The sequence below is a fragment of the Calonectris borealis genome, chromosome 21, assembly GCF_964195595.1.
Source record: "Calonectris borealis chromosome 21, bCalBor7.hap1.2, whole genome shotgun sequence".
Classification (NCBI taxonomy): Eukaryota; Metazoa; Chordata; class Aves; order Procellariiformes; family Procellariidae; genus Calonectris; species Calonectris borealis.
Genome location: NC_134332.1, coordinates 4,788,523 through 4,800,591, shown reverse-complemented (window position 1 = coordinate 4,800,591; position 12,069 = coordinate 4,788,523). Strand labels below are relative to the sequence as shown.

The window sequence follows — 12,069 nt, the reverse complement described above, 5'->3', positions numbered from 1 at the left end:
TTGCTTTTTTGGCAGCCAACCCTCATTTCAGTACCTCCTTCTCTGCCCTTTGCTACTGCCTTTGTTGTACTGTTCACTTAATATTTCCTTTTGTCTTGCAGGGAACTGAGCGATAGGACCACATACACGTACCAGGTCGTCATTGTTTCCGGGACGGAGGAGAGCGAGCCTTCCCCCGCGCTTGTGTATATCTCTGGAAGTGGATACTGTGGAGACGGGATTATCCAAATGTAAGTCTGGAGCGAGCAAACAGATAAATCTGGGCACATCCACTCAGCCAGAATCTGAGACTAGAAAGGAATTGGTGACCTCTGATGTCTCTTTAGTTTAGGCCGGCTCTCATCTGTACATAATGACTCATGTGCTTGATGATTACCAGGATGATGACATTTAATTGGAACTTAGGCCCTGCTATCCTGGCACCAGTAGATACAGACAGAGATACAGATAATGGAGTCCAGACAGCAGGATCGATATGAAAGTACGCTATATGCTGTTTATGCTGTTTGTTCGTGTATCTGTATCTTTATACATGTATATGACATTTCCTATATGGAGCTGAAGTAAGTGCTGGAAAAATTCACACAGCCTTTGATGCTGTCCTTACACATGAAGTCCCATGTGTCTGGCAGCTGGTGGACAGGGTAAAACCCCTGCCACGTGTTGGGCCAAGTTCCTGGTGCAACCTCTTGTTTGACCGACCACCGGAGCTGGGGTGCATCTGGAGGTGATAGATTTGGCCTCTGAGGGAGAGTGCTGGGAATTGCATGTTCTCAATCAGCTCCTCCCTCTCACCGGCTGCCAATCCCCAGACCACTGAAAACGTAAAACAATCATTCACAACTATGTTAGGGTTTATTCTTTTACTATGTTGGCCCTTAAGGCCACCTGCCTCAAAGCTTCCTGGCTCTAGGTAATTTAATTATTTAAACTATGGAAGTAACAACAAGCAAGTGCTTAATCCAGCCAGTATTATTTGCTTGAAATAATGCTGATCAGCAATCACATAGTACAACTCTGTCAGATGATATACCTGACAGCAGGTATTTGCAGGATGAGGCCCAACAGGCAGGGAAATCAAAGAGAACAATCAAACGACATGTGAATCCAGGGCAGTCTTGGAGAGAGAGGTGGAGAAAGACAGATTAATTTTGCTTTCCATAACTTTTCTCCTACTGTTATGTTTGCACATTCCTCAAACATCACTTGTGGCTTTGCAGCAAGCGTCGAACAATAGCTGAGCTGCCTCAGGAGCGAGCAGGAACCAGACTGTGTCACAGCTCGGTTGGTTGTGGCCCCACTTGCAGCTGTGGCAGCCCCTTTCTCTTTTGGTTCGCGCTCTTCTCCCCGCACGCTGCTGCAACCGTGCGGGCTGGCGCAAGGCAGGACCCCGTCCCCGACAGCACCTGCTCCCTGTCGACTGCTCTCCTCGGAGCGCGGTCACCTGGAATAGCCCAGCGCCAGGCTTTATGCCTTGTTATTCCCATGCTGGGGTCACAGTCTGGCCCTTCCAGATTTAATACAAAGAGTTTCAGAGATTCCTGTTCTCTTTTTCCCCACCTGCTGAGTTGCAGCCACACCAGCTATGAAGGAAGTTGCTCATATCCTCATCAGAGAACAGCAAGTGGTATCCACATGTGCAGGAGGGAAGTGGCCAGGCAAGCTTGTGAACCAGGAATGATGAAAGTCAGGGCTGGAGGAGAAAGGGAGAAGTATTTTAAGGGTCGGCACACAAAGCCACTATACTGGATTTCAGGGCTTTGGGGTTCTGCAGAGGGGTTGCAGCAATTGTTGGGATGATGCCATTTGCCATTTGAATCCTTTTTGCATGTGTGTGCCCTGCCTACAGAGACTTGGGGGAAGAATGCGATGATATGAATAAGATCAACGGTGATGGCTGCTCCCTATTCTGCCTGCAGGAGTTATCCTTTAATTGCATCGGTAAGTCTGGCTCAGAGCCCTTCCGCTCACGGTGGGCAACAACTCTACGCAGAGTGCAAGGAAAAAATCAACAGTATTTTCAGCATTTCCAGCTGAAGAGTTGTCATGGAAGAGAGAAAAAAAGGTGGAATTTGTAGGTTTGAAAGGCGAACATATCTTCCCAGCTTCTGGTCATTTTGATGGGAAATTGGTTCTGCTGGCTTTGAAACAGCCTAGGACTTAAGGCTAAGTCAGCCATTGTGGGACTGATCCAAAGCCCATTGAAGTCAGTGGGTGGTTTTCCACTGGCTTCAATAGGCTTTAGATCTGGCTACGTGAGAAGACATGAACTGATTTTTTCTGGTAAACAGGAGGAGGAGTGAAAGGGGAAGGGACTGAGACCAGAAGCAAGTCCAGCTGAGGTCACACCTCCTTTGAGTTGCAAATCAATATCGGAGGATCAAAGGTCTAGCTAATCCCCTTTTTCAGAGGTGAAAACTACTTAATCAGATTTCATTTGCAAGCCTGGTTTGCTCTGATTAGCAAAACCTGTAAGCACAATGGCCGGAAGATGCTCGAGCTATCGGGGATAGCAGGGCTGCAGTTGTGAGCTTTACATATTTATTAAACTCTCTAGGAATGCTGGGGGCAGAGAAGGGAAGTGGAGACCAATTTACGCTGCACCTTCTGTGGGGTAGCCCTGCGTTACGGGATTGCATTTCCAAACAGGGCTCAGCAGATCTGGGGAAGGATGAAACAGGCAGAGCTTCTAAAACCAAAGTTAATGTTTATAAAGGGTCAGCTTTTTCTCAAGAGATTTTATGAGATTCCTTATCTGGACTGACCAAGCAAATAGTCTGACCCATCTAGTGATCCCATGCCTTCAGCTCGGGGCATCAGTCCTAAGCAGATAATGTAATGTTGGCAAGACTGAAATTTGCTCTTTTTGGCAAACGGATGACTATCTCTTGTGCCTGGAGCAACACAGAAAGGACCTCACAGGCACCATGTTTCCCATGGATGGTAAGCTGGGGACTGCTTGTCTCATTGTAATGGCTACGTTTTTACTTCAGCATCCCACGCTGTGGCACTTGAGGCCTGATTTGGTGATGTACTTATTTACATATTTACATATGTAAATTACTCTATTGAAATCTGAGAGTGTTTATGGTCGAGGCTAATTGTGGCTATTGCTGGTCTTGAAGTTACGTTTGTGTTTCAAGTGACTTGCTGCATTAGAGCCTCAAGCACTGAAAGATATTAGTCAATATTTTGAAAGTGAGATAAACACTTAAGCAAATGTTTTGGCTTCTCCAAAAGCCAGGCATAATGTGAAACTGGTTCCAGCAAGGGTTTGGGTTGGAGTTGTGTGATTGCATCTGTATCGCCCTGCTCAGCTCTGAGCTCCTTGTCCAGGTCTGTACTTTGACCACTTCCCAGCATTACGTTAGGACATGACCCAGGTCCTCCCCAGTGTACGCTGGTTCTCAAGGAAACTGGGTTGTGTGGGCTGGGCAGCAGCGGCATCATGCTCCAAATAAGTCCATGGACAGGAGTAAAAGCGGGGTGTCCCAAGCCTTGGACTGCACAGCGGTGTCCTGCTGGGTTAGTGCAGGAGCCTGCTTTATGCCCATGTACATGTTCATCTCCGGTATCGGCAACAGGGCTGGTTAAGAGTGTGGAAAAAACCTGTCTGACAGCAATATGATTAGAAAATGAAGCAACTAAAACATAGACACAGATTTTTCTACGCCATTGCAGAGGAAGTGATTTTTCAGATTTGCTTGTGTTGAAAAGGAAAGGGGAATTCCAGCGGTAAAAAGTTGTTTGTTTGTCATGGGCTTTGGAAGTTCAGGGTTTTGCACAGGTCCTGGATTACAAAAGCGAATGAAATCCAATTCAGTTGTTTGTGAAATACTGAATATGGGGATTCACTTGAGTGAATCAAATTAGCTGAATCAACAGAAAGGTGCATGGACCCAGACCTTACAAATGTTTTGCTGCGTGACTTTACAGTTGTGGCGGTGCGACTGTTGTGGTGGTGATGGCCTCGGTGTGCGTGCAGGGTCTGCGAGGGTAGATCAGCTGCTGTTGTTTTGGCGCAAACACTGCCTTCATCAAGTCCCTAGGAAAGGTCCAGGGAAGGTAATATCTGTGAAACAAGCCCTACTGGCTTTTATGGGTGCTGGACCACCAAGAATTAGGACGTTAAGAGCTAGAGAGAAACTGCTGGCTAATCTTTCAGACAAATGAGCAGTGCTGATTTGTATTTGGTTTTAACATATCAAGCATTAAGATCTCACATAAACATAAAGATATTGGGGAAGCAAGTGGCTGTATGTATTACATAATAAGTAATAATTAAAAAGAGCAGAAATTCAGCATTCTCTGTAATCTAATAATATCAGACCGGATCCTCTGCCTTCAGCCAAACAAAAGTCGTCTTTGAGAATGGTGGGGTGTTTTCTTGGAAAATAGAGAATGCTTGGGTCCCTGTTTGAGGAGCACAGGAAAATAAGTGTAATTTATTTCCATGTTTACAAGGCTAACACATGTTATAATCCTGTAGGACAACAAGTAATTATTTCAGACAGTGTTATTTTTGCAGTGATGTTCTCGTTGTATTATGTAGCTTTTTAGAGCCCCGGGAATCACTCCTCTTCACCAAAGAATTCAGTGAGCCTCAAACACATGTTCAGAGGCTTTGCTGAATTGGGGGCCTCAGGGTTTGATCTTGCAAATGCTTCCTTCCAGGCATGTTTCTGAACTACCACAAGGCATTCTTTAGACTTCAGCAAATCTAACCACAACAGTGAATGCAATGCTTGTCACAAATTGTCTGCAGGATTGGGTCCCACATGGCTGAAAATAATCACTAAACGTTTTGTTTGCAAAGGCAGGGCTGAAGGAGTGTCATCAGGGGGGTTCCATAGCAGGAGGTTTAATAGCAAAGCCCAAGCAGGCTTCTTCCTTCCAAAGCAGAGACCTCGCAAGTCACCTCACTTGGTAGAAGAGAAAAACAACAGAGTCCGCAAACACCATCAACCTTTAGATTTAGAGCCATGAATCACCGAATAATTGAGGTTCGAAGGAGTCTCTGGAGGTCTCTGGTCCAAGGAGGGCCAACGTCAAAGTTAGATCCAACTTCAAATCTGGAGCATGTTGCGCAGGGTCACGTCCAGCTGCGTTCGGGATATCTCCAAGGATGGAGGCAGCCTCTTTGCAGGTGTCCCTCTGCCTCTCTTGCTCCATTTGCCTTTTAGGATCATGAGGTTTATGAGGTTTTTTAACTTGTCCAACATCCCTTTGAGTAAATGGCACAAGGCTCTCAAGACACTTTGCGCTAGTGCCTGTAATAAAATTAGGCGACTTTTTTTTTTTTTCCCTCGGTTTTGTTTTCCCTCCTCCTTTCCTCTCTAATCAGATAACAGTGGATCAATCTGCTCTGCCACGGGAGGAGGGGAGCGGGCGAAGGCAGGAGGGAGGCAGGGAGGAAAACTGTGTGGTCTTACTGTCAGGCTGTCCTGGCCTTCTCTGAACACAAAGCCGAGTAACAGAAAACAGATAAGATTAATAGCGTTTTCTTCCTGCAACATGCTGAAGAGCGACAGTGAGATTAATTAATTAATTAATGAAAGCATCTGGCAGTGCTCCTTTTTTAAGTTCTGTGGTACACTCACCCTTCCCCATCCTGAAATTTATCATCTCTACTTTTTTTTCCCCTTCGCGTAGCGGATTTTGCATATTTTATCTCCTCCGCACAGAATTTGTTCCCATGAGGAAAGTTTCGCTTTGCCTTTTGATTTGTAGGAGACAAGCGAATCAAAGTCGTGTCCGCTGTGACTGATGCACCCCTCTCCTACCTCTTGGCTGCTTTTCTTTTACCTTGCTCTTGATTACTCGTGGGATAACTGATTTTTGCGATTACTGCGGATCTCAGCCAAGTTCCAGCCGACGTGTCCTGTGTAAAACAGGCCCCAGTCGTAAGAGTTATGATTTGCAGTTGTGGGAACCCGGAGCTTTTTAGCACTTGATCCATTCCCACCGGACTGTTGAGAAATGGGTGTCTAACAAGCAGCTGAGCACCTTGTCCTTGGTATGCACTCTCCCACACACCAACATTGTACACACGCATCTAGATATATGTGCGGATGTTGAAAAAGAGCGCCGCTTTCATTTGCATTCCTTTTGTTGAGTGTGATGTGCATTATGCATTGATTTAGCTCGCCAGTGCTGAAGAAAGAGAAGGATATAATAAAAAAGATGCAGAGATCAATAAAAAAGAAGGGAGGGGGAGAGAAAGTAATATGAAAAGAGATGAGTAAAGACTGATAGACACGTTGAAACACAGCTGGGAAGTAGCGTCAGAACTTCTATCTACCCTTAAGTTTGCCTGGTAATTTATGGGGTTTTCAGTCGCATCTTATTGGGGGTGTTATTGCTACGCTTTATCTCCTTTGCTTATAAGAGACTCTTCGCTAAAGCCTTTTTACTGCAAAACACAGCAGTGCTTCCGCTGGCTTCCACATGTGAGTGGTCCCACTGAAGAACGTGAATGTTTCAGGTTAGATACACGTCTCCGTGGTTTGTTGGATCAGGGCCTCAGGGATGTAAAATGCAAAGAAAAGGCACAGAGTAGAGGAAAAGAGAAAATAAATATGTCTAGCTCTTGAATTTACCCACCAATTTCTGGCGTGCTTGAAGCATTAGTCGCCGGTGATTGTTCAGGGAGAAGTATGATTTTAATTTGACAATGATCCTTAAACACCTCTTATTTTGCTCCTGCTTGGCCTCAGATGTTTTTTTGCTACCTTACAAATCTGGATCTGTCCTCCTCCTCCTCAGAGGCCTCTCCCTCCAGCTGTGAGCCTTACCTTTGTGGGAGCTCTATCCTTTACCTCTTCCATTATCCATAAATTAAGCATAGCACTTTCCCCTAATCTTATTGTTTGGCGGGCTGCATTGCATTCAGGGAAATGATTAATATTCATGAGCTTGCTATCTCTGTTTGGTGCATAATCCTCTAGGGAAATTGCAGTGTTAAATGAGTGACACAAACCTAATTTTATATGTCTTTTCTTTCCTTTCTTTCTTTTTCCTCTTTTTCCCTTTCTGACAGAGGAGTAATGTGCTTAAAATAAATTGATGGATGACCATCCATATTCATTGTGGGCATGCTTTGAGAGCGCGCCTCGCTCCCGTCCTCTCCCCCTCCCTTCCTCATACCCCTGCACAGGAACACGGCTTTGACTGCCGAAACCGCGGCCCCACACAGCAGCTAATGGCGATTTCGCCGCCTTTCACGAACATTAAATAAGCCTTGGCTGACCCTGCCGAGGGCTTTCAGTAGAACAACAGCATGGGAGAAACCAAGCCACCTTGCAAGAGAAACTCAGCATCTCACAGGGCACCAGTAAGACTAAAGCGTTGACCAAGGGGCTTGGGAACGAGTATTGCTGTCGATAAAGAAGCTGAGGTTCTATAGCAGAATTTCATAGCAAATAGGAATGAATTTACTGACCGGGGCTATTCAGATGATATTTGTGTGAATCCTTCAGCTTAAGGCAAATACTTCGAAGCTGACTGTTTCCTGCAGCTCATGGGAGTGTGGCTACATGTTCTAAAATGTCTAAGCAGTCATTTGGCAAGTTAGTAATCACAGCATCGTCATAAAGTCTCTTAAAGTGATTTTCAGACTGTCATCATTAATAGTGCAATCTTAGCAGGGCCAGCTGAGCCACAGAGCAGAGAGAGCAGGCATCTCAGGCAGCAAAATACAAAGGACAGATGCTTTTTTGTGGGGGAGAATGTGGGCTGGAGTGGTATTTGCCTGCATTTTTCCCTAGGCCAGTGACTCCAGCCCAGCTCAATCCAGCTTTGATTTTTAGGACACAGCTACAATGAAAGCCCAACAGAAGAATTACTCCTTTGCTTGTTGCATCCCTCATGCTTTACTCTCCGTGGATCAGAGAGGCTTCCACGGCTGGTCATACTTCCCTCCTTAGAGCATCCTCTGTGACCCAACAGCAACTTGCTGTGCTTGGAGGACGATGCTGAGCACAAGACCTTCCTTTGCAATAAGAGCCGACCACACGCACAAACAAGCAGTTTGCTTCCCTTGGTGAATGGCACCGCTGGGTTTTTTCTCTTGGGCTCCTTCCCAGCCTCCCCAGCAAGTGGTCCAGGTGTTGGGAAGGGCCACGCTGCCCAGCCTGCTCATGGTCGGAGCGGTTGCTGCCTTGTGTGACAGAAGCCTCAAGACTTTCAGTCGAACAGTCCCCAAGTTTAGCTAATAGATCTGTGTAAGTCTGGGGAAATACTGAAATATTCTCAGCACTGCTTTTCTGATTTATCCAACCGCCCAGGGAGGGAAACAAGATTAGGTGGGAAGAGGACGCCTGCTGCAGTGCTTTTATAACATGCCTGGTTGCCCGGGCTTGGGGGAAGGCCACATTGGCTCCTGTTGGCTAGCTGCAGAGCAGATAAGGTGTTACTGCCACTGCCAGCGATGGAAAATATCCTTTCGCTTAAGTGACAAAGGCTCGTGTTCTTGGAGGTGAAATATCAAATTTCAATGCCGGGCTCTGCGAGGGAGTTGTAATTGTATCTGTCTGCAGCACGCAGATCAATTGCGTAATTATTGTGCTCCGACCGCTATATCATACTGATGAGCCGAGTCACGCCAGACAAAGAACAAGCCCAGGAATGCATTTCTACGAAGCAGCTGAATTACCAGGGAGCCGTGCTCCGCAAATGCATTATGCCTGCCTGCTCGGTTCAGGAGATGCTCAGACACGATTGTCATTTTGTACAGAAAAAAGCCTCCTGCGAGGCCCCTGGATGTTCCGCAGTAGATTGCAACACCCGTGTTGCCTTCATTTCCAAGGTGTCTGTTTTATTTCATTGAAGGAAAATGTCACAATATATTGATATGCAACTTTATTCGGAAAGGTCTGCCCAAGCTCCGTGTAATGGTTTTCCTCTTTTCAAATCAGAATATCCAGGAAAGAAAGTAACTCTCGAATATTTTACTGTAGCAGGAAATATCTCTGTCTCTGGCTTCTTCAATATTAAAGAAGAGATTAGCAGATATCCTGGAAGCAGGCCATGTTATTCACTCTCTTCCCGCTGAAGCCAAAGGTGAAACTCCCCTAGAAATAAATGGAGCAGGTTCTGCGATCGCTCAGCCGCCGGGTTCATGTGATCTGCAGTGGAATTATTTCTCCTTTTGTGATAGAAACCTCTGGATACGTTTCTTCTCATCTGTGAACATAAACACCAGCGCTGGAGATGCCGATTAAGTGACGCGGTGGTAAAATCGTGCTTCTGCAGAAGTTGCTGACTTTGGTCAGCCTGTGATTTGGCCCTCGTTGTGTCCGAGAGGGCCTGCACGCCTCTGGCCAGATGTTTCAGGGTTAAAATGAGAGGCTCGCTCTGTTCCAAGAATTTGTTACTCTGAGACAATGCTTCTGCATTTTTGTCCCCCCTTTTTTTCTTCTTTTTTTTTTTCTCTCGGACGAATAGTTATGTGGCATGAGGCTTGTTATAGTTGGAAACATCCCTAAGTAAACAGCTGATCTTAAAAATACTCCTTTTTTTTTGTCTGGCCTTTTAAAAAAATAGTAGTTATTGCACAAAAGAAGACTATGCTGATGCCAATCACTGCGTTCTAGCTGAAAACAGGAAGCCGCCCTGAGTGTCTGTCCCCAGCGCTTTGACCATGCGGCTCGGACATTAAAAGCCTTGTTGGAGGATGTGCCCTGTGCTGTGAATTAGATCTCTTTATCTCTTTTTGTTTTTTTTTTTTTTTTTTTTTTTAAATGAGGTGGAAGGCCACCTATCACAGATAAGTGTATGTCCTGCATGTCTGCTTCCTGATCTTACCAGACTTCATTCACTTCGCTGGTGATTTTCTAGCCTTGCTTTGAGCAGGCGACTGTGATGGGGAGTTACCTGCTCATCCAGAGCTGGTCTGACAGGCGCTTCCCAGGTGCTCTCTAAATCCCCTGCCTTGCCTTCTGCATCCTTTGATTTCTGAACCCCAGAGGAGGGGTTTGTATTTCAATACAAAAGGTTGCCTTTTGCAACTCTGCTTGGACAGCTTAAGCAGCAAGGAGAAATGGAGTTTGCATCATTTTCTGGTGCAACACACAAGAGCCCCAAGATCGTTCTGGATCTTGAAGCCCAACTGCAATAGTAAGCAGGCCAGGTCTTGCCAATCTGTTTCCGCAACAAACCCCCCTTCTGCAGGCTGACGGCTGCCACGGAGCGTTCAGGGATTCCCAGATGTCACAGAAATCTTCGCTGAACCGGAGACTGCCTTTTCCCAAAGCAAGGGCAAGAGAGGGACTTTGGTTTGGCCCCAACATTTTTGTGCCTTCAGTAAGAACTTTGTCAGGGAAAAGGAGCTCAGGCTGCCTGAATGAATACACGTTCCCCGAGTTCAGCTCAGGATCCTTCAGCATCTGTTGTCAGTCCCCCAGAGATGCTGTCTCCTGCTGCCAGGTGCTGCGCCTGCAGCCATTTTACTGTTCTAGATTTAAGCTGGATTTTCAGGCAACTGCTTTTTAATTTTTTGAAGTCATTTTTCCTTGAGGACAAATCAGATTTCCTTCATGTTCCCTTCCTCCATGTCTCCTTCAAGTCAGATTCAACTTTGAAGTCCATGGTGTTGATGAACATAGTTCATGATGCAGGCCATACGTGACCAATACATCACTGTGACCTTCACCAGGTCTTGGGAGCCCGTAGACCTCTGTGGAGACAAAAATTAGCTCATGTAACTAAAGCCCTGGGTGCATTTCATGTCACAGTAGTTGAGAAGAGAATGGAAAAGGCATTTTGCACCATTATGGAAATAAAGATGTTAGCTACTGCTTCCTAGAAACATAGCACTCCTGACATTGCCCTCCCCGGCTTTGAGCCTGTAGGGCTCTACGGATTTAACTGAGCTGTGTTCACACCACTGCGGAAAGGGAAGAAGCCTGTTAGTTTTTATTTTGTGAGGGCAATCGTAGGAAGAAACAATCTGGTCTTTCTTCACTTTGCTCATGAAAATGTAAAGTCCAACGTGTAACCTACCAAGCATCCACGACCACAGTAAGAATCAGGAGTCAGAGCTGGTGCTCAACACCTGCGGAAGGAAGAGCCTCTGCTTCTTTTTGGCAGCCCACCCAGCGATGCACCACATTTGGCTGCCGTAGGTTGATGCCCTCATCAGACCCCTCACCAGTGTCTGGGAGGATTTAAAGAAGTCCCCCTCGTTGCCATCACGCAGAAGTAGGAAGCTCCTGGGCAGGAAAGGTCTTCCCCTCTTCTCACCAACGCTGCCCTCAGAGCATGGCATTGCATGCTTCGGGGTGGCGTCTCAGTAAGAGGACTTACAGATCTTCCTTCATAGAAAACTCGGGATGTAAAGCCACTTCCCCCCATCGTTTTTCAAAGCACACAAAAGCGAGCGGGTACCTAATCCCTCAGCCTTTGTGCGAGGTGTCATCCAGCCAGCGAAGCCGCGCTGCGATGGAGGGCAGGGTGCCGCGACTCTCCAGGACCGGCACGGCAGAAGGGCTCATGACAGTGCAGTTCAGTAAGACTTTGTTAATCATTTAGGCAGTCTCCATTTAATTCAGACATCTCAGTCTCTCCATTCGGTTCCTCCCTCGGGTTTTGCAGACTCCAAGCAGACAGATTTATTGGGGTCTTAAGCGTAATCAGGAACAAATTAGCCTCTTTTAGGATCACACACTGGCCTGGATCGCAGCTATTCAAAGGCTGCCTTCCCATCCATGTGAGTACGAATTAAGTCATCGGATTGGAGTAGGTCTTGAGTATTCTTTTATCCCAAACACATGATCTTATCAGAAGCCCATTACGTTTATCATCGCATTAGGAGGGAACATTCGGAGCCAGTGCAGGAGTATGTTGCTATATAAATGTTGTGCTTACTTCAGTGCCTGTCGTGAAAGTAAGTCGGTGCTTCAGGAAGGCCAGGGAAACACTGTCTAAACGCACATGCCTAAAATTAGGCTGTGAGTTTCTGGGTGTGTGTTTGCATCAGTGGGGTGGCTGCATTGGGGATGTGTAAAGAGAGCGTGCATGTGTTTGTGTGTCAATGTTTCTGTTGGTGTGGGTGTGTAGCAGGACGCACTT

The 12,069-nt window shown here is 46.3% G+C and overlaps 1 protein-coding gene across 1 annotated transcript in view; it reads left to right on the top strand.

The window, feature by feature from the left end:
- The window catches only part of PAPPA (pappalysin 1), a 179,479-nt gene that overhangs the window by 93,267 nt on the left and 74,143 nt on the right, over positions 1-12,069 (top strand). Inside the window, exons 8-9 of the mRNA XM_075170430.1 lie at positions 102-230; positions 1,850-1,941. Coding sequence (XP_075026531.1) covers positions 102-230; positions 1,850-1,941 — 221 coding nt within the window. The remainder of the gene's footprint in view (positions 1-101; positions 231-1,849; positions 1,942-12,069) is intronic.